General features: G+C 41.5%; 4 protein-coding genes and 1 pseudogene across 6 annotated transcripts; 3 read left to right on the top strand and 2 right to left on the bottom strand.

The window, feature by feature from the left end:
- Window positions 1-571: 571 nt before the first annotated feature.
- On the bottom strand, window positions 572-4,231 carry LOC115753877 (G-type lectin S-receptor-like serine/threonine-protein kinase At5g24080). Its single transcript, XM_030692719.2, has 5 exons — window positions 3,883-4,231; window positions 2,069-3,423; window positions 1,760-1,940; window positions 1,138-1,591; window positions 572-1,015 (listed from the first exon to the last, which is right to left on the bottom strand). Exons 1-5 carry the CDS (start codon window positions 4,158-4,160, stop codon window positions 677-679), a joined length of 2,607 nt encoding a protein of 868 aa, XP_030548579.1. The 5' UTR covers window positions 4,161-4,231; the 3' UTR covers window positions 572-676.
- Window positions 4,232-6,521: 2,290 nt separating this feature from the next.
- On the top strand, window positions 6,522-7,274 carry LOC115753891 (annotated as a pseudogene).
- Window positions 7,275-7,449: 175 nt separating this feature from the next.
- On the bottom strand, window positions 7,450-11,803 carry LOC115753878 (G-type lectin S-receptor-like serine/threonine-protein kinase At5g24080). The gene is made up of 5 exons (XM_030692720.2): window positions 11,430-11,803; window positions 9,226-10,562; window positions 8,913-9,093; window positions 8,142-8,595; window positions 7,450-8,019 (listed from the first exon to the last, which is right to left on the bottom strand). Exons 1-5 carry the CDS (start codon window positions 11,702-11,704, stop codon window positions 7,681-7,683), a joined length of 2,586 nt encoding a protein of 861 aa, XP_030548580.1. The 5' UTR covers window positions 11,705-11,803; the 3' UTR covers window positions 7,450-7,680.
- A 4,272-nt stretch (window positions 11,804-16,075) lies between these two features.
- LOC115753879 lies at window positions 16,076-20,725 on the top strand. Its single transcript, XM_030692723.2, has 4 exons — window positions 16,076-16,534; window positions 17,555-17,707; window positions 18,992-19,057; window positions 19,998-20,725. The coding sequence occupies exons 1-4, from the start codon at window positions 16,373-16,375 to the stop codon at window positions 20,664-20,666; spliced, it is 1,050 nt and encodes a 349-aa protein (XP_030548583.1). The 5' UTR covers window positions 16,076-16,372; the 3' UTR covers window positions 20,667-20,725.
- A 1,486-nt stretch (window positions 20,726-22,211) lies between these two features.
- On the top strand, window positions 22,212-24,034 carry LOC115753880 (probable membrane-associated kinase regulator 6). 3 transcript variants are annotated; one of them, XM_048271307.1, is made up of 3 exons: window positions 22,212-22,550; window positions 22,968-23,656; window positions 23,766-24,034. In XM_048271307.1, exons 2-3 carry the CDS (start codon window positions 22,990-22,992, stop codon window positions 23,771-23,773), a joined length of 675 nt encoding a protein of 224 aa, XP_048127264.1. In that variant the 5' UTR covers window positions 22,212-22,550; window positions 22,968-22,989; the 3' UTR covers window positions 23,774-24,034. The 3 variants fall into 3 exon arrangements, with proteins under 3 accessions (XP_048127264.1, XP_030548586.1, XP_048127263.1); XM_030692726.2 differs by having other exon boundaries at window positions 22,213-22,597; XM_048271306.1 differs by lacking the exon at window positions 22,212-22,550 and having other exon boundaries at window positions 22,842-23,656.
- Window positions 24,035-27,854: the final 3,820 nt, after the last annotated feature.

Raw genomic sequence — 27,854 nt, 5'->3', positions numbered from 1 at the left:
CCGTTCCTACTCCCTAAAGGAATGGTTCAATATGTTTAGTCAATGGCTCTGACTTTTATTAGAATAACGCAGATTGGAAGAAACCTCCACTGTGAGGAAGGAGACAAAAGACATATAGGACAGAAAAGGATGCAGCTGGATAACTGTGAAGAAAGAAGTTCTTATTTTTTCGAGTGAAGGACACCTCTCATGCAAGGAACTAAAGAGGGATGTGGAAGAGACTGGCTACAGAGCTGACCGAAACTTCGTGTTATATGATATGCAAGAGGAGGAGAAAGTCTCAGAAGTGTGACTGCACAGCGAGAAAGATTGCCCTGGCCTTTGGTTTCATTTCTATACCCCAATTTGCCAATCATTGTCACTCCACGAACGTGTGAAACGTCAGAAAGTCTTCTTTTACGTAAAGTAAGAAGTGTCCAAGGTATAAGCTGAACAAAGATTCACTCATGAAATGCCCCGAATTTGTAATCTCACGAGAGTTAGTCCATTGATTTTACTCTCGTGATTTTACTATTGAAGTTTCATGATGGATAGTATTCAAATAACATGGGAGCATTAGAATCGGATCGATTCTGACAGTTCCACCCTGCGCTTTGACATTCAGTTGTACTTGCGAAGAAAGTGCAAAGAATCTAGTTCATTTAATTGGTCAGTCTTTCCTCTAATGTCGTCTATATTATCTAGGCGACATGGTCGAGTAACTACACGTAGCATTTGACGACATATGACTGGTGATGGTAAAAGAACTGGACTGATTGTATTCTCTTTTCATTGCCTTGTAGACTTGATCCAGCCCTTCTTCAACTAATTCAAGAACAGTCTGCGGCATTGGAGGCGCGTTGATCTCCATCGATCCCTCTAGCATCCGCACCACTTCCCCCATTGTAGGTCTCATGAAGACTTCATCTTGAATGCACCAGAATGCGACTCTCAATGTTCTCATCAGCTCTTCCTCTTGCATGGACCCTTCTAGCCGCCTATCCGCTGCTTTCATTGGTGTTCCCTTTGTCATTTCCTGAGAGGATGTCGACTGGATTATAATAGTGAAAGCATCTGAAAAGAAGAATGCGCCGATCTGCTATATAAGGAAATGCAAACACTAATAGACACTACAAATTCTTTCATTCGAGTAGGTACCTTAAAAGCCCAGCCAGGGTAGAAGAAGTCTTCTGCGTCGAAAGACATGTCCAGGTTTCTCCGTCCTCCAACGATCTCCAACAGAAGCATCCCATAACTATAGACATCGGCCTTTACTGTGACAGGCCGGTTACTAACCCATTCTGGAGCTAAGTAGCCTCTAGTTCCTCTAACCATGGTCATGACATGTGAGTGCTCCCTCCCCATCAACTTAGCCAGCCCGAAATCCGAGACTTTGGGACAGAAATTCTCATCCAGTAGAATATTTTCCGGCTTAATGTCGCAGTGTATGATCCGGTTCCTACACTGCTCATGGAAGTATGCAATCCCTTGTGCCATCCCGATGGCTATCCGGAAGCGCGTTTGCCAATCCAGCAATCTGTCTCGCGAGCTGAGCGAAGGGAAAATCCACTTGTCCAACGACCCATTTTTCATGAACTCGTAAACAAGAAGCCTGTCCATTACCAATCAAAGAATCCAGAAGAATGAAAATGAAAAGTAGGGTTCATTAGTCAGGATTCTCCCATATGGTGTATTAAACATACAAAGTCAGACGGGCACATAAGCTTTTTTCACTAAATGGTATGCAAAGTTATGCAATTCAAGCTTTTCATGCACATACCTGTGTGACCCCTCGGAGCAATAGCCGCATAACCGAACCAAGTTCATATGATGCATCGAACCAATGGTGTTCACTTCGGTTATGAACTCCTTCTCGCCGTGAGGCAAAACCCTGTCAAGCTTCTTTACTGCGACTAGAGTTCCATCTGCAAGGCTTCCCTTGTACACACTTCCGAATCCCCCTGCAAATATCATGGTACACACTTCATCAATAATCTCCAATTCTCAAGCACAGTAAAGCCGGTTTCCTCCGTACTTCCTTAGCTCTGTTTTCCTAGGATAAAAAAAGTTTGACACTTTCAGCAGTTACCTGTTCCAATCAGCTGTGAGAAGTTGCTGGTGCGAATTTGCAAGTCGCGGTAAGTGAAGTTCATTGGTGCCCCGGACAAGGTTAATAAGGAACTTTCCATTGCTTTCCTAAGCAACCTCCTCCTGTGGACATTGTAATACAACAATGTAAAGAGTAGACCTATGAGAACCACCATGACTAGTGCAACCGGAAGAATCACTACTTTCTGGTGGCCATTTCCGGATGAACCTCCTGATCCGCTTGCATTACCTTCAGGTGTTGCCGAGCCGTTAGATTTGGCTTTCACGAATAAGGTCGAACTGGGGTCCTCAAACCCACCAAAATCCAAGCTCCTAAGTAGCCAACAGTAAGGCTTTTCCTCATCAAGTCCATAAACAGAAGCAACACAATCACAATCTGATAAACAAGCATCACCACACTTTGAAACCGTAGCTATATCACTGTAGTTTACTAGGACAGAATAATCGGAGAAATAGTAATTTGTCTGTTGAACCACTGAGATTCTAAACTCAGATGTTTGATTTCTATTTTCTGAACTGCATTTCCCGGTCAGGGAAGAATTTTCTGAGCACAGTTGATCAGGGCCAACCTTAGAGGTTCCTGGCAGGCATGTACAAGTAGCATTAGTTTTGCTCCTATTTAAATTGCATATCCCATTTCCACAAATTCCAGCTATATCACAAGGATTTGAGACAGCAGCCCAATCGGGTACCCATTGGCTAGAACCGTTCACGTCGTTATCCCATCGGTATAACCTTAAGTTTCCATTTGTCTCAAGAATCAATCTCCGAAGAGCCGTAGGCAGAGTTGATCGGTTCACAGCTGAAGACAACCCTTCATTGTCGCCATCGTTTTTATACACATACACTGCTCCATCAGATGAATCACCATACAAAATCCCGAAGCTTCCCGCGTCATCTAGTACCGCTATCACTTGGCCAGTCACATTGGAGATGTCCGGTCCAGCCCAATAAGAGTAGTTAGAGTAAAATTCAGGGGAGGAATCATAGCTTTCAGGCAAGTTGTATGTGAGCGCAAGGCTTAGTGATGTCGGTTGTTGAAGCATTTTGAGAGTGTAATAACCGCCATGCGAAGGCGAAGTTGTTGAGGTGAGCTCAAGAGAGACGGTTAATGGTTGGTTAGGAAGGAGCGTGTCTGTTGGATGTGAAAAGCTCTGCCATACTATGTGGTCGGCGGCATTGTAGAGGATGAAGTTGCCGGTTTCGGCCATAGTCGCTGATTGCACACCAGAGTTGGAGGTGTTGGAAATCCATACGGCAGTGTCGCCGTCGAGCAGGACAAGGTTCCCTGTGGCGTCGAGCTCGAGCATCGCTTTTTTGCTGACTGGGGAGTTTCTATATGGAGATGATTGTAACACAGAGAATGAAATTTGTTGGCTTTAGTTCATTATATACACCTGCAGAAGCTCTTGTAAAGACTAGAGATGGAGAAAGAATTTTGCACTTTTTTCCATTATCAAAGTCAGAGACCAGAAACTGAGAACTTTCCAAGGCAAGTGAAATGCAGTGAATGTGCAAAAAAGTAGATTTGACATGCTAACTCTGATTCTACAACCAGTTAAATAACTAATGTGGCATGAACTAGTCAAGCCGCATGCATAGTCGACATTCACATCTTGGAGAGCTAGCGAATGACTGGTTAAAGGACAACAAGTACACCGAAAATGGCAACTCTTTAAGCATCGGCATTCCTGTGAATTCATGGACGGAAGCAATATACTGTGAAAAACATTTCATTACACCAAGTGACATCCGCTAATCTGAAAGGTGCAATGACGACGACTTTCGACTTACTGGTTAGCTGACCAAACTAGGGTCCGATCACCTGGAAGCTGCAAGAACCAAACCGCCAGCTGAAACCGGTCATCTCGTCCGTTCATAGCAGCAAAACCAAAAGCGAAGGTCCCATTATCCGAAACCCAAGCTCGGTCCTCGCTAGCCACCAACCTCGAACCCAATCTTATCTCACCACCCATGGCCATGCGCCGTCCAAGCCAATGCAGAAGGACGACGACCCACAACGCCAAAACCCATGAACCATAAGAAGAGCCACAAAGCTTTATATCACACATGAAGGTCGAAGTTCTTGTTTCACTTGGAAAAGAGCTGCTATTTCTGGAAACTAGCAAGCAAGCTCTTCGCTCTAAAGTGGGTAAGTTCACGTTTTTTTTTTTTGGTCATAAGTAAGTTCACGTTCGTGAGCTCATATATAGCACGCGCATATCTGGCGAAGCTGATCATTATGGGAACGCAAGTGGAATGAGAGGTCAACGAGGGAAGGGAAATCAGGACACGTGTAGTGTGGTGGGTGAGCTAAACTTTGAAAAAAGTAAGCAGATCAAGTGGTCGGCTTATTCGACCAAAAAAAAAGTGGTCGGCTCCTGGATAGGATGGGACGTATATAGAACTACTGGGGCTACGTGTTTGAATCTCCACGGTCTTCAAGGAGTGCCAGCCACGAGAGAAAGAGCAAGAAGAGTCCGTAAATAAATATTAGGGGAATGACTCTATTACATCAATTGATAAATTTTAAGATTTGATCACAATTTTTAAAAATTTTGGAACTGAATTACACTTGCGCGATAAGTTCCAAAACTTCTAATGCACTTATTTCTTTATTTCTTAAAATAAAAAGAGAATGTGAAATGAAAAATAATTTATCTATTACAACATTATATGATTCATCTCTGCAAGTTTTTTATACTTCCAAGTGGGATATGAGACTAATTAAGTAGACCCCATTGATTGAACTTTGACAATTCAGGTCTTTTTCGTGTAGAGATAAGTCACTCTTTTTCAACCGATTTACATAAATAACTTTGACATTTAATCGTTTGAGCCCTTGGCAGCGGAAGGTCCACGTCGTGACATCACTTTGCCAAAGATCTTCTACTTTGAAAAGGGAATATACATTATATATATAGACACACACACATCAATGTAAGTGTGCGTTAATCATTTTCAGAAAAGAAAGGAAACTGTCATAACAGAAGATGATATCAATGCCCGTTTAGTAAATATTCAAGATAAGTATAAGATTGAGATGATTCTCAGTTCTCTCAGTAAGTGCGAGCAAAGCAAATTAACATATATGTAAGGCAATTAGCTTAGAGATACTGATTTTAGAAACCCGTAAATCTACCATCCGTCTTCAGCATATGGCATCTAAGTTTCCGATTTCTCTGGCATTTCTATGCATAGGAGAAATTATCAAAAAAATCCTAAACCTATTATTATTGTGTCATTTTAGTCCCAAATCTTTTTGTTTTGTCTATTTAGTCATAAACCTTTTATAATTGTGTTAATTCAGTCAATTCGATCAAATTTAGCTAGCCGGCGCCGACGTGAACGCCGTCCGGCACCAGCCATCCGGCTACATAATATTATATTAATTCTTAATTTTTAATTTTTTTTTCTTCGCTGTTCATCTTTTTCCCCTTGGGCAGCTACTGAGGCGACCGCCGGCGAGGTCCACCTCAACTGCTCAGCCGCAGCTCGCTCTTCTCCCCCCCCCGCGGGCACTGGTGAGGACGAGTTCTGTCTCATCTTCTCCAATCGCGACCTATCACCCATCGATCTCCCCAACACCCACCTTCATGGGCACTTCATTTCTCCACCTTCCAATCTCTCTCTCTCCTCCTTCAAAATCAGATCGAGAGCTCCTTCATTTGCCTGATTCTTGAAAATTTCTGCATTCCTTGGACGAATCGGAGGCTCCGAAGCTTCCTCGGCAGGAAAAGCTTCGATTTTGCGACATGGGCTCCGACAAGCAACCCCCGATTCTCACCCAAGAAGGAGACACTCCGAACCCATCCACCGCTCTCCTCTCGTTCGACACTGACTCGGTCGACGAGTCGACGAAACCGAAGTCGTTGGCTCAAAGACCCATGGCCGCCATCGTCTGCATCTCTTTCCTCCTCATCACTTGCATCGCTCTCTCTGCCGCCTCTGCCTTCGCCTTCCTTTTCTTCTCTAAGCCTCGGCCTTCCGCTTCTGCGTCGTCCTTGATGGGCGATGGCGTCGAACGCGTCTGATTCCTATCCCATTTCAATTGAAACCACAGCTCACAGAGAAGCTGCGGAAACCGTGGCCAGAGGAAGAAGATGAAGAGGGGAAAAAAAATGAAGAATAAATGAAAATTTAAAATAATAAATAATAAAAAATGATGTCGCCGGAATGCCAGCGTCTGCTGGCGTCATCATCAGCACCGGTCGGTTAAATTTGGCCGGATGGACTGGATTGGCACAATTACAAAATATTAGGACTGAATCGGCCAAAAAAAATTAGGACTGAAATGACACAATAGCAAGATGGACTGGATTGGCACAATTACAAAATATTAGGACTGAATCGGCCAAAAAAAATTTAGGACTGAAATGACACAATAGCAATCGGTTTAGAAATTTTTTGGTAATTTTTTTCGGTGCATAGAGATGCAGATTTTAGCTATGAGAAGTTATGCCGGTGGAATCGCAATCCACTGGGGGCAAAACGGGAATGAATGCACTCTGGCTGGAACTCGTGCGACCGGTAAGTACGAATTTGTTAGCATAGCTTTTCTTGCTGGATTTGGAAATGGCCGAACTCCGGTGATAAACCTTGCCGGCCGCTGTGGCCCGTCTGTCAATGCTTGCACTAAACTGAGTCCCGAAATAAAGTCGTGCCAAGCCAAGGGCATCAAGGTCATGCTTTCCATCTGAGGATGCGCTGATAGCTACACGCTATCCTCATCCTCGGATGCTGCTGGAACAACTTCTCAGGAGGGAAGTCCTCTTTGCCGCCGTTTGGAGACACTGTTCTGGATGGCATCGACTTCGACATGGAAGGAGGCACGAGCCAGCACTGGGATGAGCTCGAGATGTACCTTTGAGGGTCTAGCAGACGCGGTGATAAGAAGGTGGACTTGACTGCAGCTCAGCAATGTCCTTTCCTAGATGCGTGGATCAGGAATGCCCCGAAGACAGGGCTGTTCGACTATGTTTCGGTTCAGTTCTATAACAATCCACCGAGGGTGCACATTCCCCAGTGATGTGGACAACCTTGAAGAAGCCTGGAAACAGTGGACTTCGACCATTCCGGCTAGCAAGATTTTCCTGGGATTACCGGCCACGTCTCAAGCCGCTGGCAGTGGCTTTATCCCTGCAGCCGATCTTACCTCGAAAATTCATCCAAATCTGAAAGGTTGAGAGAGATACTGTGGCGTAATATTTTGCTCAATCTATCACGACGATCTCTCTGGTTATAGTGCCTCCATCAGTCGCCACGTTTAAAACTTGAACGACTTTGCCATAAAGTCATAGCTGTACGAGGTTTTGAGTCCTCAACATCATACCTGGCATTTCTTAAAGAATATATGGTATGTCTTTTTTTAAAAATTTAAGCATTTCGATTGATTGAGGTTAGTGGATAGGCACAAAGGAAACATACTTGATCATTACGGGCTGACTACGGCTTATCAATAATCTTTTGGAGGATTAGAATTGGATCGATTCTGAGAGTTCATTCCTGCGCTTTGAATTCGGCCATACTCGCAAAAATTGCGAAGAATCCATGTCATTTGCTTGGCCACTCTTTCCTCTAATCCTGTCTATATTACCTGGGCGACATTGTCGAGTGACTACATGTAGCATTAGACGACAGATGACTGGTAACAGTAGTAGAGCTGAACTGGTTATATTCTCTTTTCATTGCCTTGTAGACTTGATCTAGCCCTTCTTCAACTAAATCAAGAACAGTCTGTGGCATTGGAGGCGCGATGATCTCCATCGAGCCTTCTAGCATCCTCACCACTTCCCCCATCGTAGGTCTCATGAAGACTTCATCTTGAATGCACCAGAATGCAACTTTCAACGCTCTTATCAGCTCTTCCTCTTGCACGGCCCCTCCTAGTCGTCTATCTGCCACTTTCATTGGTGTTCCCTTTGTCATTTCCTGAGAGGAGGCCAACAGGATTATAATGGCGAAAGCATCTGAAAAGAAAGAATGCACAGATCTGCTAAAAAGGAAATGCAAACACTATTAAGTGGTATTAATTCTGTCGTTCGAGAGGGTACCTTAAAAGCCCAGCCAGGATAGAAGAAGTTTTCTGTGTCAAAAGACATGTCCAGGTTTCTCCGTCCTCCGACGATCTCCAACAGAAGCATCCCATAACTATAGATGTCGGCCTTTACTGTGATAGGCCGGTTACTAACCCATTCTGGAGCTAAGTAGCCTCTAGTTCCTCTAACCATGGTCATGACATGTGAGTGCTCCCTCCCCATCAACTTAGCTAGCCCGAAATCCGAAACTTTGGGACAGAAATTCTCATCCAGTAGAATATTTTCCGGCTTAATGTCGCAGTGTATGATCCGGTTCCTACACTGCTCGTGGAAGTATGCGATCCCTTGTGCCATCCTAATGGCTATGTGGAAGCGGGTTTGCCAATCTAGCAATCTGTTTCGTGATCTGGACGAAGGGAAAATCCACTTGTCCAATGACCCGTTTTTCATGAACTCGTAAACAAGAAGCCTGTCCATTACCAATCAACCAATCAAGAAGAATGCGGCTGAAAAGTTCCGTTGATTGGTCAGGATTCTCCTATAAACATACTAAGTAAAGCACATTGGGGTTTTTTTCACAAACTGGTATGCCGAGTTATGCAAATCAAGTTTTTCATGCTCAGAATACGATTGGAAAATTCCGTTGATTAGTCAGGATTCTCTTATATGACTAAAGTAAACATACTAAGTCAAGCACATTGGGGTTTTTTCACAAACTGGTATGCCAAGTTATGCAAATCAATTTTTTCATGCTCTCAAACTACTTTATGGGGATGGATTCTATACCTGTGTGACCCCTCAGAGCAATATCCGCATAAACGAACCAAGTTCATGTGATGCATTGAACCTATAGTGTTCACTTCGGCTATGAACTCCTTCTCACCCTGAGGTAAAGCCCTATCAAGCTTCTTCACTGCGACTAATGTTCCATCTGCAAGGCTTCCCTTATACACACTTCCGAATCCCCCTGCAAATAAAACGGTATAGACTATATTAATCATCTCGGATCTCAAACAGACTAAATCCTGTTTCCCCTACGCTTCCTTTGCACTGTTTGGCTAAGATAAAAAAAAAAAGGTTTAGCACTATCAGCACTTACCTGTTCCAATAAGCTGCGAGAAGTTGCTGGTGCGAATTTGCAAGTCGCGGTAAGTGAAATTCATTGGCGCACCAGACAAGGTTAATAAGGAACTTTCCATTGCTTTTCTAAGCAACCTCCTCCTGTTGACATTGTAGTACAACAATGAACAGAGTAGACCTATGAGAACCACCATGACAAGTACAACCGGAAGAATCACTACTTTCTCATGGTCATTTTCGGATGAACCACCTTCAGGTTTTGCCGAGCCATTTGATTTGACTTTCACGAATAAGGTCGAACTGGGGTCCTCAAACCCACCAAAATCCAAGCTCTTAAGTATCCAACAGTAAGGGCTTTCCTCATTCAGTCCAGAAACAGAAGCAATGCATTCGCAATCTGATAAACAAGCATCGCCGCACTTTGAAACTGTAGCTACATCACTGTAGTTTGCTACGACAGAATTATCGGAGAAATAGTAATTTGTCTGTTGAACCACTGAGATTCTAAACTCAGATGTTTGATTTCCATTTTGTGAATTGCATTTCCCGGTCAGGGAAGAATTTTCTGAGCACTGTTCATCAGAGCCAACCTTAGAAGTTCCTGGCAGGCATGTACAAGTAGCATTCGTTTTGCTCCTGTCCAAATTGCAAATCCCATTCCCACAAATTCCAGCTATATCACAAGGATTTGAAACAGCAGCCCAATCGGGTAGCCATTGGCTAGAACCGTTCACATTGTCGTCCCAACGGTATAACCTTAGATTGCCATTTGTCTCAAGAATCAATCTTCGAAGAACCGAAGGCCGAGTCGATCGGTTCACAGCTGAAGGCAACCCTTCCTCATCGCCATCATTTTTATACACATAGACTGCTCCATCTGCTGAATCACCATACACAATTCCGAAACTTCCCGCCTCATCTAATACCACTATCACTTGGCCAGTCACATTGGATATGTCCGGTCCGGCCCAGAAAGAGTAGTTAGAGTAAAATTCAGGAGAGGAATCGTAGCTTCCAGGCAAGTGGTATGTGAGTGCGAGGCTCAGTGATGCCGGCTGTTGAAGCATTTTGAGAGTGTAGTAACCGCCGTGTGAAGGAGAAGTTGCCGAGGTGAGCTCAAGAGAGATGGTTAACGGTTGGTTTGGGAGGAGCGTGTCCGTCGGATGCGAAAAGCTTTGCCATACTATGTGGCCGGTAGCATTGTAGAGGATGAAGTTGCCAGTTTCAGACATGGTTGCTGATTGCACACCGGAATTGGAGGTATTGGAAATCCATACGGTGGTGTCGCCGTCGAGGAGGACAAGGTTCCCTGTGGTGTCAAGCTCGAGCATCGCGTTCCGGCTGACTGGGGAGTTTCTATATGGAGATGATTGTAACAGAGAGAGAATGAAATTGGCTGGCTTAAATTCATTATATACACCTGCAGAAGCTCTCGTAAAGACTAGAGATGGAGAAAGAATTTTGCGCTTTCTTCCATTATCAAACTCAGAGACCAGAAACTGAGAACTTTCCAAGACAATTGAAATGCAGTGAATGTACAAAAACGTAGATTTGACATACTGACTCCGATTCTACGATCAGTTAAAGAACAAATGTGGCATGAATTAGACAAGCCGCTCTCACAGATCAAGAGAATTCTATGAGCCTCTGCAACTCCGTTATTATGCCCATGTCTTAGTTTTAAAAGTTAAGTGACTCTCAGTTAGTCCTAATGATTGATCATATAATCTGATTATTTCCTGCTTTTGCTAACCAGTTCTCCATGTTCCGAATATCTTTCGAAAAGATGTTCTTTGTCTCTGTCCCTACTCCTTATTTTCCTAAACCTCAAGTGACTAAGGAAATTTTTCAAGCACCTACTGAGAACTATCCACCACTGGTCTTGTTGAAGTCACTGTAAGAATATACAACTAAATGAGAAGACTTTGGCTAGACCTCTTCATCTTTGCTACTGCTGGGTAAGATTTACAACAGCATATTCGACGGGAAACATCGTCCACAATCATCTGTCCTAGAATAAAACAAATAGGTCACATCTTTAGAAACATGGCATGCATATCTTGCACAACTAGTGGAGAAAGAGGTTTGCAGAAAATGGCAACTCTTTAAGCATCGGCACCCCTGTGAAATTATGGACAAAATGATATATTGCAGACACATTTCACTACACCAAGTGACATTTAATGATGGGAAAGGCGTAATTATGACGGCTTATCGATTTACCGGTTAGCTGACCAAACTAGGGTCCGATCACCACGAAGCTGCATAAACCAAACCGCCAACTGAAACCGGTCATCTCGTCCATTCATAGCGGCAAAACCGAGAGCGAAAGTCCCATTATCCGAAACCCAAGCTCGGTCCTCACTAGCCACCAATCTCGAGCCCAAGCTTATCTCACCACCCATGGCCGTGCACCATCCAAACCCATGCAGAAGCACGACCCACAAAGCCAGAACCCACGAGCAACAAGAAGAGGCGCAAAGCTTTATATTACACATGAAGATTGAAAGTTCTTGTATCACTTGGAAAGGCTGCTGTTGTTTGGAGCCGGCAAGCTAGCTCTTCACTCTGAAGTGGAAAGTTCATGTTCGTGAGCTCATAAATGCTTGCGAAGCTGATTATAATGGGAAACGGAATGATACTTCGGCGCGGGGGAGGGAAAGAAAGGGAGGGAAACCAGGACCCGCTTTGGAGGGTGGTTGAGCTAAACCTTGACAAAATAAGCAGATCAAGTGGTGCGCTTGTGTAAAAGTAAAACTTATTGGGAGGAGATTGTTAAGCCTGAGGAGCTTGGCAAAATAACCCCGTAACTTCGGAAAAAGGGATACCTCCTCATAAAAGAGGTCGCAAAGGGAGCTCAAGCACGTCAATTAAGATATTTTAACTGCTCTAAAAGCACACCAATTCTTTGATACGACATTTTTTTCTTACACTAACTTTCTATTATTACTTTTTCCTACCAAAAAGCAAGAGCGATCCAGAATGCTACAAATCCTAAGGATGGCATATCATCGGAAGAAAATAAAGTAAATTAATTCTACTAACAAATTAACGAAAAGTTTAATACAATCTCGAGATATCGTTATGGTTTTTCTTTTGGCCAGAGGGATTCCATTATAGCTAACATATGCTTTAGATGCGCAAAGGTCAAAGATGCCTACAAATTCTACTACCCTGCTGTTAAATAATTGAAACAAGACAAAGTGATTAAATTTCTCAAGAAAGAGAGATGAATATTTTTTTTACCCCAATATGTCTCAAGAAAGAGAAATGTATACGTTTTTTCAAAAGAGGACCTTTTTAAATATATATATTTTCTTTCTACTATACATGGGTCAGGCAGTTCCCTGTGTATAATAGAGAAGTTCCCTTCTTATCGATGGAAATTTGAGGCAGAGTCATGATTGTGATCGATTGTGGGGGAGACAGAGATCAATTAAGTAAACCCTATCAATTGACCTTAGACTATTTAAGTCCTTTTTTAACAGAGATAAATCACTCTCTTTCGGCTAATTTAGATATGTATCTTTGATATTAACATTTTGGACTCTAGGCAGCTGAATGTTCCCGCCTTGACGTGACATTTTGGAAGATCTTTCTACTTGAGAAACCGAATTGAAAATGACATGGGTAGTTCCTTAATTTTTGTCTAATACTCAATGTTATTTTCGAGTTTTTAATACATTCGATATAGTCTGTGAACAAGAAAATTGCCAAAAAAGTTATAAATCTCTCACTTTGGCCAATTTAGTTTTAAATCTTTTGAACGATTTGGCAATATTATCCTTTCAACTAATTTTGATTGGGAATTACTAACGCAGATGTCAGCTGTTCTACATGACATGGCCAACCTAACGTGAATAAATTTTACAATTTAAAAAAAAAACTAAATCTTTTCCTTATCTTTCTTTTTATTTATTTCTTTTTTTTTTCCTATTTTCCTCCGCTGGCCATAGGCCTATCGCTAGCGGAAGGAAATAGGAAAAAGAAAGAAGAAAAGGAAAATATGAAAATATTTAGTAAAAAATTTAAAAATTTGCAAAAATCGTCCACATTAGCATCAATCGGCACTAACTGGACCGACATGTCGGTGATTTTCGATCAAAATTAGCTATAGTGATTATATTGATAAATCATCAAAAAGTTTATGACTAAATTTGTCAAGAAGTTTAGTGCCGAATTGGTATCCGTATAATAGGCTTATGACTTTTTGGTAATTATCACATCCTTAAACCATTCCTAAATTCTCATTTAGTCCTTTTGTTTGATCGGAGTAAGTCATCACAAGTATCTAAACTATTGCAAAATATGCAATTTAATCCTTAAAGTATTGTGAAATGTGCAATTTAGTTCTTAACTTTCAATTTGTTCAATATAATAAACTGTTCACAAGCTTTTATAACTACACTAATGCCCAGATTTTTTAATATCTATTCATTTCAACCCATTTCCTAAATAAAGAAAAAAATATATTATCATTTTTGAGTATTTTTAACCTTTTTGGTCAATAGAAATATTACATAGCTCCATTTTTAAGTATATTATAGCTTAAGAGCTCTACAATAGTAACAGTATAATTCATTTAGAATTGTATGTTTGATGTTCTAGTTATTTTCAAGAGTAAGTGTTCTCATAAAGATAGTTACTAACGATATTAAGGGTGCGCATGAAATCACTTCAGTCCAAGAAATCAACCTCTGATCAGAAATTGATTTCTCTACTTCTCCTCAAAAGTAGAAGTTGATTTTTCTACTTACGCCCCAAATTGACTTCTGATTAGAAAAATTCGTTTGGTAATAGTTGAAAATTTCTATTTTTGAAACATTATTAACAAAATTTTCGATGGTGATAGTCGACGGCCGCGGTGGTTGGCGGCCGCGATCGATGGCCGTCGGCGGCGGCGGAGGTGGTCGGTGGCCGCGGCGATGGTCGGCAGCAGCGGCGGTGGTCGGTGGCGGTGGGTAGCCGGGGGGCGGCGGTCGGGCGGTGGTGGGCGGCCGGCGATGGCGGGCAACCGCGACGGCCGGCGGCGGCGGCGGGTGGGCAGTGGCCGGTGAAGGCGGGTGAGGTCCAATAAGTGATTCCGAAGCCGAGAAATTAAAATTTTTTACTTCTCAAAATTGGCCGAAAATCTTGTCAGAAGTAGAAAATCTTGCCAGAAGTGAAAAATTATACCGGAAGTCAATTTTTTTACCAAACGGATTTCTACTTCGATCAGATTTTTATCAAACACATTTCTTTGCCGGATGGGCTTCTGGCAAAGAAATGAGAAATCAGAAGTGATTTCATGCGCACCCTAACCGAGCTACGGATACTCGTACATAAATTAATCTTCATAATTTCTTAGAGAAAGAACATTTATAGTTCTTGTATTTCATGTTTCCTTGATTAAGTTTAGTTAAATACGCGTGTTTTATTTTCATGAAAATATTTATTTTTGGATAATTAGCTTCGGGTGCTTGAAACATGCAGATTTAACTAGATTTACTTAAAAAAACACGAAAAGGCAAAAACTTGACTTTTACCTACCTAAAAAATTAGGAATAAGATTTAAGTATATATAAGTACTAGTGTATATTGATAAAATAATATGGTATCTTATATATCCTTGTGAAATTATTCGAACTTAAAATAGTGGGGATATCAACATGATATAACTCTAAATAATATTCTTTTCTCATTATTATGGAGATTATCAGCTAGAATATGTCTAAATAAAACTATCAAATAGTTATAAGGACCAAAAAAGTGAAAAGGTATTTAAAAAAGTATATCTTTTGTTGATTTAAGAAATGATTTGAAACAAAGAAAAAATTTGAGCAATAGTGTAATTATGAAGGCTTGTGAATACTACCAAAGGGCTGGTTACTTTATTATGGAAAAGATGAGGAATTAGATTCAAAAAATGAAAGCACGGAGATTATATTGTGCATTTCGTGATAGTTCATGGATTAAATTGTACATTTCACAATAGTTTAGGGACTTGCGGTGACTTTCTCGTTGGTTTGATCAAACAAAAAAGCAATATTTAGGAATAACTCGAGGCTCATATTGAACGAATTAAAAATCTAAATAATTAGCCAAAGTATAAGGATTATTAATGTCATTTTCCTAAAATGAAGTATATACACACACTTATCCTCGCAAATACTCTCTAATCACCGTAGTCTCTCTCATAATTCGTTGTACTAAGAGTTCACCAATTTTTTTGGGGAAAAGAAAGCTCAGTACTTATCACTACATGTATGAGCCCCAAGGAAACCGGAACGTATAATGTATTAGAAATTTTCTCAAGTGGAGCAAACTCTCATAAGGAAAAATAACTGTCAATGTTTGCTCTCCAAAAAATTAGTTAAGTACAAGGGTACCTATGTTTCGGAGAACATGAATAATCTGAAAAATAATTTTCTAAAAATGATAATTTTTTTATCGTTTACTAAAATGAATGAACAAAAGATATTATTATCGTTTGAGAAAATTTCTAAGCATCAATTGTTGTCCACAATGGAAAAAAATTCATTAAATAATTAATTCAAGTGAAATCAGTGATTAGACTCCATTTATTTCGTGAAAAATGAATGATTTGACAAATATTTTTTTTAAAATAATTGTTTATATTTCTTACAAAAATTAATGAACGAAAAATGTTTTTATCGTCTATAAAAATATATAGATATAAGTTTTTTTGATATTAAAAATATTTTTTATTAATTAATTATTTTAAGCGATAAAAAGAGATCATTTTTAAGAAAATATTTTCAAATCATATATTTTTTGAAAAAAAATTTGGGACATAAGATGGGAAAAGAAAAGAAAATATAGGAGACAACAATAGCTTTTGCGACGCGTCGTTTCTGTGATGTGGAAAGTGGAAACGGACTGCGTTTCCCGGTGGAGCATGCAACTTTGAAGGCATGGGAACCTCGCCGTGTCTCTTCCTCGCAACTTGCAAGTTGCAAGTTGCAACCAAACCACAACGTCGTAGCTGTCACCGCTTCACCGGGTCACTCTCCTTGGCCGAACGAACCAGCAGTCAGCTGTTCTTCAACGGCAATCCCCCTCTCATTCGTTCGCTCGCTCGGGTCAGTCGAATCCGATGCTCGGAATCGGAGCTTCATCGTCAATCTGATGCATAATCCGTTTCGAATCAGTCGGTGCTTGCCTCGATGCCAGGCCCTTGCTTCTCTTGCGCTGTCTGTGGTCCTCCTCCCCTTCTCTCTACTTCTACCTCTGGACTTAGGGATTTGAGACAGCGCTCCGCTACTACTTCCCTTTCCGTCGCTCGCCGCTTGCCTTTCGCTACCTCACTCCACAAGCCTTCCAAGCAGGTAACCTCTCTCTCTCTCTTCCCCCCGTAATGTCCGATAATACCCGTTTCATGAGCTCGAATTTGCGAAAACTGAGTTGATTTTAGCTAATAAGCTTGGTCACAGTGGTTATTGTTGTTGAATCCGTGATTCTTTTAGCTGTGGACGAGCTATGATAGGCTCTACTATTTGTAGATTGGCTGAATATTGGACATTACTTGTTCAGTCAGCTTTTATGTATCTTAGAGGCGAGGAGCAGCAGCCAGAACGAGGTACTGTCCACATAAGCACAGTTTTTTTTTTTTTTTGGCCGAACGCAAGCGTGGGTCGAGGATTACGTAGTATTAGTTCCATTATCTGTGGAACTTGCGAGAGCTTCGGTACTAAATTAGATGGTTTTTTACTGTTTAGTCGGTGGTAGGAAGAACTGATAGTGATAACTCAAGCATGGGTTGAGAGTTATGTGGTATTAGTTTCGGTACTGAATTACATTGCTTTTTACTGTATAGTCAGTTGTAGGGAGAAGTGATAATGATAACCCAAGCACGGGTTGAGAGTAATGTAGTATTAGTTCCGTTAGCTGTGGAACTTGCACGAGCCTCGGTAGTAACTTAGATGACTTTGTACCGTTTAACTGGTGTTGGGAAGAATTGATAATGACCCGATGGAAATATTGAAAGGATTATATGTTAGTATATCAGATGAATGTTCTGTTCTGTTTGATATTGTCAGAAGCAGTTATTTTCCTGTCTCAGTTTAATTGAGGATGGCCTGATGTGAAGCACAATTGTCCTGTTGCATTGTCTTTTTTTCACCATTTCTATCATTCCACCGAAGGAAGGATTTACTTTATATTAGGTTCAAGCTACCATTTGGCTGGTTTTTCATATTATCTCACCTTGAAGGTAATTCAAATAAACTTCTGGGTTTGGGGGTTTTAGGGGTTTTTTGGTCTTTATGGGAAAAATTGGAGAAAACAATAGTTGTAGAGTGTATTTGTTGTTTCATAATTGGAACTCATTAGTGGTTCTTGTTTTGTAGAGATGGAGATTTTCATGTTTTCGACCTGATGAATTTGCGTCAGAAAATCATGATTCTGAGTTGGTCGAAGACAAGAGGTTGCAAAAGTTGGAGAAACTTGAATTTGACCAATCAAATTCTGGGAAGAAGAATTGGTTCTCGAGTTTCCATAAGGTGATACTTTCTTGTTCCACATATGGGAAGGCTTCTTCATGGTATAGTTGGTGAATTATTGTTTTTTATGTTAAGGGCTAAGTTACATGGCCCGGTGAATGTTGTTCTTGACGGTGTACATTGCCGGTCCAATGGTTTGAGTAACACATGGCTATGATTATATTTCTATGCACCCATTTGAATATGTTATTTGCAGTTGACATATCATAAGTATTGACTATCTCTTTCTATAGTTTGTAATATCCACATGTGACGAGCTGCCTGCATACATGATTGAATTTTTTGTTATCGGTGCAAATACGATTATTCCTAAAACAACTTCAATGTTACTGAGCTGTAAGTGGTTTATGATTATGGTCATAATTGCTTGATACCCTTATTGAGATGCATGTGTGAGTTGTGTTAGAGAAGAGTCCCACATCGTAGAATTGGTGTGGTGTGAAGCGGTTAACATATCCTAGTTGGCCCATAACTCATTGGCTTAAGTTTTTGAGTAAAGGTGGGTCCAACTGGATATGTTGACGGGCTCGAACTTGAGTTCTCTCTTAGCAATCTCCCCTGGTGAAATAATCGGACTTTTGCTGCGAGAAATAGTATCAGAGCTAATAGTTGATTGGTGGGCTCCTAATCTATTCTGGTGTTTGGTGAATAGCTCAAGGAATGAATCCGGTGACCAATGCTGCTTCCGGGGGGTGGGCATTGTGGCGCAAAAATGCGGGCTCGATGGTAGATTTCATGGCTCAATTTGGAGAAATAAACCAAGGATGAAGTTGGGTGTTGGAGATTCAAGTCGAGATAAGTTGATGCAGAATGATACTTGAATTAAGGGTGAACACACCTAATACTGGAGCTCACACGTGAGGGGGGATTGTTGAGATGCACGTGTGAGTTATGTTAGAAAAGAGTCCCGCATCGGAGAACTGGTGTGGTGTAAAGCAATTAATATATCCAAGTTTGCTCATAACTTATTGGCTTAAGCTTTTGAGTAAAGATGAGTTCAACTGAATATATTGATGGGCTCGGATTAGCTCTCTCTTGGCGATCTCTCGGGATGAAAGTATCGGACTTTTACTGCACGTTCCCAACAGCCTTAAGTGTCAAAGCTTAGTTGTGCATCTTGACAAAAATTCCATATTCAAAAAATGCCATGTTCATATGCATCTCTTTAGGAGCGAAAGCGGATTTGGACGAATATTTTTTGCAACTTCAGTTTTGAGAGTAGTTCAAAAGTGATTATAAATCAGATGTCTTGCATATGATATTCAGATGTTCCTTGTATGTCAGGTAAGAGATGCAATTTTCAGAGCAAAACCTTGGACAGTGCCGTGGACTGTGGAGACAATTCTGCAGGTGTTCCCCACTATAGCTACTATCACTCCATTCGATATATATGTGTCTTTGTTACTGTTTAATATATTTTATGTGTCTATTATGATTCCTCCGGGCATGGCACAGTTATTTATTGAACAAATAGGCTGTATTCAACTTGATAGTTGTCTATAAATTAGCTTGTTTGAGCCTATAAGTTACATTTTATGACCTGTTATTTTCTCTCCTTCAGTGAAAAGCTGCAAACTGTGCAAAATGAGATTTCAGCCAGTAGTGTCTGGGAAAATGAATATGGCAGCATTTACATTTCATCTTGGATAAGCTGACTTGATAAACATGTGTTCAATGAGGCGGCTGTATATTTTGGCACCAATGGATCACCTTTGGTCCTTTTGTATGTTGTGTCTACAAGCTTTTGGTTTCTCAATGTGCACATGAGCATTTGTGATGGATGATCTGCTGTGAAAGAGACTATGAAAATGAAAGAAAGAAATATTCAATGGGGACACAGGTTCATGGTCTCTGTTGGATCGACCTTAATATTTTTGGTTGAATGATATAATGGTGGTTTGTGGTAGCCCAAACTGAAGTGGATGTTTTCTTCCGTTCTTTCTTTCTTTTTCTGTTTTTTCTTTTGGCATCAATAAGGTACCTGTGGGGTAGAAAGATCATTTACAAGATATGAAGTCTGCTGGATCCAAAAGTCATGAAACTCTATTTCTCCTGATATTTGAACTATTAAGAAGTGCGTCAGCCTTTTGTTTACATCTAAGATACTGTCATCACTCTCTCTCTCTCTCTCTGTGTCTATGTCTGTGTGGGTGCGTGACTCCAATCTGTGTGTCCGATCAGAGCATATGCATTAAAGTATATAGATGATGTTCTTCTGTTACTTAGAAATTAACAATATTTTAGAATTAAATCAAGACTATAATGGTGGATTGGCTATGTGATACTGCAGGTAATGCTTCTATGGATTGCATCATTTTGGTTCGTGGGATCTTGGATTATACCTTTCCTGGCTCACATGGGAGGGTTCAGAAAGGAGACCCTAACATACAGAGGCCAAGCACTGTACAGCCTCTTGACTGATGTAGTAGAAGGTCTTGCTGGAATTGCAATCCTCCACCATTGTCTTGCAAGATTCCGTCCCCTTCCATCCGATTGGTTTAGGTTCAGCCTCAAAGGAAAATGGCACTTTGATGTTGGTCTAGGCTGTCTTATGTTTCCGCTTGTGAACCGTTTGTCTCAATTCAACCTTAATTTGTTTCCTGTTCTTCCCTCTACACCAGTTACAGTCTCCAGTGTTGAGCAATCAATAGTTGCACGGGACCCTGTGGCCATGGCCCTTTACGCTGTGGTGGTTTCAATATGTGCCCCAACTTGGGAAGAGATTGTCTTCCGTGGGTTTCTTCTACCTTCCTTGACCAAGTACATGCCAGTATGGTGCTCAATTTTGGTTAGTTCATTGGCTTTTGCTTTGGCTCATTTCAATATGCAGAGGATGCTTCCGCTTATATTCCTAGGAGTGGTGATGGGGGCTGTTTTCGCACGATCAAGGAACTTGTTGGCATCGATGGTGTTGCATAGTCTTTGGAATGCATTTGTATTCTTAGATCTGATGAAATAATATCACCTCAAGTTGTATATTCTTTGACCAGCTAGTTGAAAATTGCCATCATTTTTTCTAATGAGATTGCTTCTCTTGGTTTCTTGTTCTGTTCATTTGGGGGGTGGGTAAGTCCTGAGTTTTTTTTCTGCAGTAATTTTCCTTCTTCACACACCCTCTTCCCCCCATTGCGCGCGAGCGCACACGAACATGCTGCATGACATGATGTTTGGAAAATTGGAAAAAAGAGGGGCTTGCTCAAAGGGAATAATAGCGCTCCTTTTTTAGAAGCTGGAGGACCAAGGACGCTGAATTTAGAGAAATCTTCTTGCAGGATTTTCGATTCATAATCAGTTGCATTTCTCTAGAACTCTCTAGCTCTCTCGCCAGATTTTGTTGTTTTTGTGGCATATTCTTAGGTCCTAAGGTGCTGAGATTGATGGGCAGGTCCTGGCATTGTCAAAGGACTTGCCTTTTTGGAGTACGGTCTCTATGTGTAATGTGCTCCGTGAAACTAACTTCCCTTTATCAACAGAGGATGTCACTGATGGATTCTTTGTGGAATTTTCACTGTTGAGTCACAGTGTTGATGCATCAGTTAAGCTTGTTCATTACCTCATGATTGTGAAGAAATCAAGCAGAGTGGAGAAAACATTCTGTTTGGAACAGCGCGCTGCTTTCTATTTAGTGTCTTAGATGCTCTTGAAATAGCTTAATGTCCTTTAAAGAGAGGGCAGATGGGGGGCCTATCGCCTTTAACGTCTCTTTCCATCTCTAGCTTTTGCCCCTCAAAGAAAAAATTGGGTTGATGTCCATGTCATTTGCCGACACCCATGGGACACCTCTGTCTGCCTTTTTGTCTTGTATTTTTAGTTTGCTAGTGAATGGTATAGTTTGGTTAGCTTACATGATAATGACGGAACTTTTTCCAGCATTTTACTTTGAGAAGATTCCGCCCTCATAAACAACAGGGCCATTAGTGGATGCAGATGCCCAAGTTTTTCATTGCCTTCCCTTAATTTCTTTCTTCAGGTCATATGTGTTGGCTCATATTTCCATTATCTTCTGATGCTTTCTAACTTGAAATGCGATTTCAAAAGTTTTTCTTAGGCAGGCTACTCTCTTAAGTTTAATGGCTTCATTGTTGTGCTTGTCCGCCCAACGTTTGTGGCTGAGTAGTGTGGAATTAAACCTGTCATCCCAAGCGAAGAGGTTCGATCCCTCTTTGAGCACATATCCGAGTCTCACCTGATAATGGCCTGCCTATCTCGGGTGGTTTAACCCAAGCTATGGATTTGTTTACAGGCTGCTCTCAGAAAGCTTTGTAGAAAAAAAGAAAGAAATATAATCTAGTGCCAGCTACCTGATAGGATAAACGAGAACCGAAGAAGACCGAGAGTCGATATTGTATTCCCAAGGTGTTCTGCAAAAAGCCTTCTTTTGCTTCATCAACTGTTTTAAAGTCTCCTGATGTATTCCTGCTTATCTACAACCATGATGCTGTCTATCTTGGCATTACATGCTTTGGTTCTGGCTGAGAAGAATATAAGCATGAACTCAGCATGTATTAGGTTTCACATAAACTGTTAGAATGTAACATCAGAAGTCAGGATTCTCTTTTCTCGGGTCGGCCATAACCTCCCTGGCACGAAAAGGTACTGTGGAGAGAGTGTAGCAGAAAACGATGGTGAGAAAACAAAGGCATGCCAGGCGAAATCAGCAAATCTGTCCACTAGGGAATAAGATATAGATCAATCAGAAGCTTCGGAGATCATGTAGCTATGGAGGCTGCTTGAGTAGATTAATGCAGGATGCATGAATCCACTTCCGTTGGACACAGCTTCAAATTTTTTAGTTCTATCGGTCACGAGCTCCGAAGAAACATCAGGAGACATGATCATGGAGGTGCTTAATCTCAATAGTGTTTTTGGTCTGTTGCTGCAGCTTCAAACGTAAGAATCTGTCCTGTTTTACTTTTGATATGTCCTCAGAACTCGGCTCTCACAATCATACATAACTTAGAAAAAGGAAGCATCTTGCTTGGGAAGTTTAAAGAAGAAAATATTTAAAAAGATAAAGGTACCACAGTGAATTTTTTTGAGTGATTGTGGGGCTCACTTCTTGCTGTTTATCTTCTTTTCAAAACTTTAAAATTCATCATCATGCCACCAGCCACACACACACACACACTGATCCTGGTACAACCATTCAAACATGTGAATGGATTCACTCTATATATAACAGAAGATAGGAGTCAACCAGTTTGCAAGAGAGGCCTGTGAAATTGTTCATTTCCTATATACATTCCTTCTTCATTTCCAGATAGATTGACCAAACGAAGGGAATGGAAGCTTCCCAGCCTCTCTCCATTGAGAGCTTTTCCTATAGTTGGCTGGTGAACCGAAATCCCTCTGCAGAAATTACAGATGGTTCCGTCCGGGCCTCGCTCGATGCATCCGAAGAAGCTTATTTCATTGAAATGGACCCCAGATTCCCATCCTCAAAGAGCTTCCGCAGGAACTCCATCTCTTATGATTTCAAGTTCGATTTCCCGACTTCGCAACCTCCGTTGCCTTTTGTTCACGCCGACGAGGTCTTTCGCGACGGCTATGTCTTGCCCTTTTTCGTCGACCCATTGAAGCTGAAGTCCTGCGAAGCCTCGAACCACCCGACTTCTTCCCCGCCTCCTCCTGTTCACGTGAAGAGAACCGTGATGCCCGAAAGTAAATTGCGTTCTCCATCGCTGAGGCAGTGCCGGCGGTTATCGAGGCGGATATTCCGGAAGTACTTGCATTTGTTCAGGCCACTCGTCCAAATGATGCGAGGACGCGGGACAGGGCCTAAAGCAGAGGAAACTCGTGGTGCAAAAAGTCAGGCAATCAAGAACTCCGTCCATCCGGTCGAGTGCTCCCCCAGGATAAGCTCCGCGTACTCCGCAGACGAATGGCGGAGGTCTTGCGATTCAGAGAGCTCCATTTACGAGGCGGTTCTCCATTGTAAAAGATCCATCGGTAAGTGCCGAAATTCACGCCGGTTATCCTTCATTGCCTTGTCATCTGTGCTTGTGTCCTAGGAGGTCTTCAGGAAATGACCAAAATCGATTCTTGACCTCTTTTTCAGGCAGATGAGAAGAGGCTAAAATGCTCCCAGGTAGGGTGCCCACAAAGAGATGCGATGCACCAAGGTAAAAGATGAAGGACAGTTAAAAGGCCAATTGGAGATGAAGAAAACAGAACGAGATACGTCCGATCGGCTTTAGCGGAAGGTCGCCGTCAGAATCTCCCACTCTAGGAGGAAAGAATATGGCTGGAACTGCTACTGTAATTTTTCCCAACGGAGGAAAAATCCTTGGACTGAACTTAAAGAGATAATGTCCTCCTTGCCGGGCTCTGTTTTTTAGCAGACTCGTCTATTACGACTCGTTATGTTATCGGTTTCTCTCTAAATCTCAGCCGGACTAGTTGTGAGTTTAAATCGTGACAATTTGCTAAATGCCCGTCCCTGCACGGAGCGAACGCAATGCTCCAAAATCGCCCTTTGGGACTTAGCAATCCGGGTTGCAAAATGAGCGACATGGTCGAATGAAGGGAGAGGCCGAAACTCTTCAAATTTGTCCAAAACGCAATTCTCATATTAAGCAGTCGCCTCGGCTTTACATGACTTTTAAGTTATCTCCACCAACAGGACTAGAAAGTGCGGATGACCGTGGACTAATTTGTCATTTGGTAAGAGAGGTTCTTGATGGTTTTGAGTAGTCCGACCGTCCGATTCATCGGTACGAGGTTGACATGCTTTCGATGCTCCTGTCCTTTCGATCTCACCCAACACAAGCAATGCATGCCGTTCGTCACAGGCATCAAATGTTCATAATCGTGAACTTGTCCCGTCAAACGCAAGCGCCGGACTTGGACAGAACATCAGCATCTCGATCTTGTGCCGATAACATCCGATACTGTTCCGGTTAACCAGACATCTTCGACTCAGCATAAGTTGCAGAAATTCTTCTTCGAGGCGGCATTCGATCGACTCACCTTTTCTTGGCCATTTCTATAGAGAGAGTCTCCTACACATCTCACGCAGTCGATGACGACGTAATGATCGAGGCCACATGAATGTCCATCTTCTGCTAAAGCGTTAGGACTGTAGATCTTATCATGCTAGAGCTACCCCAAGATAGGCAATGGGATTTTAATAGAACAATGGGAACTTCTCCTGCAAGGCACGAAGTCTTACAAGGCGAGATACCGGACCAGGCTGTACCTCATGAAGAGAACATTCACAACTGATATCGAGTAATGAGTCTAAAACATATATTTTAACTCGTATTTGATGATCCATACAAAAAATTGAGAACTTTTTCACAGGCGTTCTAATAGTAAATAAAGAAGTCAATGCATCAAGTGGAGTTGGAGATGTCAAAACATTATTTTGAATTATTTTCTTTCTTTTTTTCTTTTTTTTCGTACGAAGCCCGGCGAGGGTTGCTAGTCAAGCCTCGCCTTTGATAGGCGAGGGCTGTGAAGCCCTCGTCGGCAACCCAAATGGTCACTAGGCGAGGGCTACAACCGGCAAGGTTCCTTGCCGAGAAGGGGAAAAAAAAAGGAAAAGAAAAAAATAAAATACAAAATCCACTAAATTTGTATTGTACAGAAGTGTTTTGCAATATAATTTTAAAATAAACATATAAGAAACAATTTTTGTTAAATTTGGTTAAATACGAAAGTGTTTTAGCAATATGAGTCCGGTCAATATGGGTTTGATCGAGGATGGATTGCTAGATTTGTATTACATAGAAATTGATCAGAACAAATTAAATAGGTTATTATGGGCTGCATTATTTTCGACCCTACCCGACTCATTCGCTTGACCGGTCTATTTGCGTACAACGTTGCGCCTTTGCCAATCGCACATTTGGGACGAAGTGGTGATAGAGTCCTCCACATGTCAAATAGCAAGATTGAAGGACATGTACCAATTACGTTAGGAAAAGGGGACAACGTTTGATGAGTCCATTTTCGCTTCACTGTCAACTTCTTTGGTTTTTGTTTCTTCGTCTTCATCAACTTCTGCCTCTAAATATGCGCCGGCAATAGAGTACCTTCACTTTGGGACCTTTCCTGTCGCCCACGCTTCATTCTGCGTGGGGACCGACAACCACAACCGCGTCCGCGCCACTTGTCGCCGCCATATCAACTCTTCACTCAGCTCTTGACACTAACCGGACTCGGCTCGGGGTTTAATCGGAGCTGCGCTCGTCATTCTGCAATGCAAAGCTTAGCGAACAATGATACAGACCTTCCGGTTATGGAGACGGAAATACTAAATGAATTTGTTTCGGCAAAAAAATCTGAGAATTCAAGCACGATATCATTTCTCCTTTCATGACGAGTATATCACACGACATGCCGACATGATATCACTCACCGAATTAAGCGTAACAACCGCCGGAACCAATTAATAAGATCCTCGACACACGAGGAGGACCGCTGATTGCGAAAGTCGCACCGTGATATCATGTCCATCGTGGATAACATTAGATGGAAGATGTTCCGTAAAATACATGTATGGAATATGGATTGCCAAGTACCGGCGCCTTTTTCTATTGTTTTATTTTGTGCTTTTCGGTTGGGAAATCAGTGCAACGAAAGATTTTGGGCCCGGTCCAGTACAAACTTGCAGCCCGAAGCCCAGTCCAAAACAGAGACTCGGCCCACGAAGCACTTGGACTTCAGAGTAGTTTGTTAGGAGACTCTGCCGAATCTCTCGTCTCGGTCTACATTCTTTTCTTTACTTCGTGATAGCAAGATACCCGTGCGTTGCACAAGTCTCAAATGATATTTGTCTTATTATTATAAATGTCGATATCAACCTTAATTTTCGCGACAGGAATAATATTCAAAAAGTTGTAATAACATAACTGTTTGCATCAATCAAGTTTTTTTTTTTTTTTTGAATTCCGCTGGAGTTTACGTAGCGCATTGTCTAAAGTGAATCCCCATCACGCAAGTCTATCCTTCAATCGAAATAAAAACACTTAAATATAGAACCGCAATATACATAGAATCCATCATAGAAGTGCACAGAGTGTCTCAAGCAGGCGGAGTAACGTGAATCGGTAGGAAATATGAAAACACGAATAGTGGTTTCCCTCTATTTATCGGAATCTTTAATTTCGAGTCATCAATTTGGTGTCCTGATAATTAGCATTAGCAAGTTAATGTGTATACAATTTTCTTGATAGTAAAATGGTTTCTACTTTGCTCACCATTTGCTTCTTTCTACTTAAAAAGAAGTGTGTACATTAAAAGCCCTAAAACTTGTCACGAATGTGCAATTGAGTTATAAAACTCGAAAAAAGCGCATTCAAGTTCTAAAATTTATCAAATTAGCGTGATCGAGTCCTTCCATTAGCTCCGTCTAACTAGGCTTATGGATAATATTGACATGGCTTTTTTAAATATTTTTCTCTCTCCTACTACGTGGCTAAAACATGAAATACAAAGCTAAAACACGTTGTTTTGGTCCAACTATGATTTATAATACAATTTTTACATGAATTAAAAAAATACTCTAAAATTTAAGTAAAATAAAAAGACTAGAACCAGCCCTCGCCATCGGCACCCAACCACCACATGGAAGGGTTGGCGATGGTGGGGAAATGTTCGATGGGGCTCTTTGGGACTCGACCGGACCCTTGCCGACCGTAGAGGAGGGCCTATTGGCCCTCGGCAAAAATTGGGCAAGGGCCGTCTCCCCTTGGCCCGAGACCCGGCGACCCCCCCCGACCATTCCTCCACTATCGTCGGCCCTTCTGACATGCTTGAAAAAGGGAAGAAGAATAAAATATTGCACTAAAAAAATAAAATTTAGATTAAAACGACATCGTTTTAGTCATGTTATTGTCACGTAGGAGAGAGAAAATATCGAAAAAGTCGCATTAATAATTTTTTTTTTTGTTGGTCAAGTTGGTCGGAATTAACAGAGGGGATTCGATTGCACTTTCATGATCATTTTTAAAATTTCATGTATAAATATCCCAAAAAAGAATTTTGTATATACATATAATTGGCATTTCGGAAGGAAGGTGGCAGTAGCTTGCGCAAAGTAGGCGCACATCGCTTAGGCCCTGTTTGGTTCAGCATTTGGCCAAGGGACTTTGAGAAAATGCAAATACCTTTGGGCTAAAGGCCTTTTTCAAAATGCAAGTAG

This window comes from Rhodamnia argentea, chromosome 10 (genome assembly GCF_020921035.1).
Source record: "Rhodamnia argentea isolate NSW1041297 chromosome 10, ASM2092103v1, whole genome shotgun sequence".
NCBI classification, from domain to species: Eukaryota; Viridiplantae; Streptophyta; class Magnoliopsida; order Myrtales; family Myrtaceae; genus Rhodamnia; species Rhodamnia argentea.
This window is presented reverse-complemented; position numbering and strand designations above follow the sequence as displayed.

Coding starts and splice junctions, on each gene's coding strand:
- LOC115753880 (XM_048271307.1), top strand. CDS start 22,990: ATGGAAGCTTCCCAGCCTCTCTCCATTGAGAGCTTTTCCTATAGTTGG.
- LOC115753878 (XM_030692720.2), bottom strand. CDS start 11,704: ATGTGTAATATAAAGCTTTGCGCCTCTTCTTGTTGCTCGTGGGTTCTG. Junction 10,563..11,429: donor CTAGTTTGGTCAGCTAACCG/GTAAATCGATAA, acceptor ATCTCCATATAG/AAACTCCCCAGTCAGCCGGA. Junction 8,596..8,912: donor TGCTCTGAGGGGTCACACAG/GTATAGAATCCA, acceptor GGTAATGGACAG/GCTTCTTGTTTACGAGTTCA.
- LOC115753879 (XM_030692723.2), top strand. CDS start 16,373: ATGCCAGGCCCTTGCTTCTCTTGCGCTGTCTGTGGTCCTCCTCCCCTT. Junction 16,535..17,554: donor TCCACAAGCCTTCCAAGCAG/GTAACCTCTCTC, acceptor CTTGTTTTGTAG/AGATGGAGATTTTCATGTTT. Junction 19,058..19,997: donor CTGTGGAGACAATTCTGCAG/GTGTTCCCCACT, acceptor GTGATACTGCAG/GTAATGCTTCTATGGATTGC.
- LOC115753877 (XM_030692719.2), bottom strand. CDS start 4,160: ATGTGTGATATAAAGCTTTGTGGCTCTTCTTATGGTTCATGGGTTTTG. Junction 3,424..3,882: donor CTAGTTTGGTCAGCTAACCA/GTAAGTCGAAAG, acceptor ATCTCCATATAG/AAACTCCCCAGTCAGCAAAA. Junction 1,941..2,068: donor CTCACAGCTGATTGGAACAG/GTAACTGCTGAA, acceptor TGATATTTGCAG/GGGGATTCGGAAGTGTGTAC.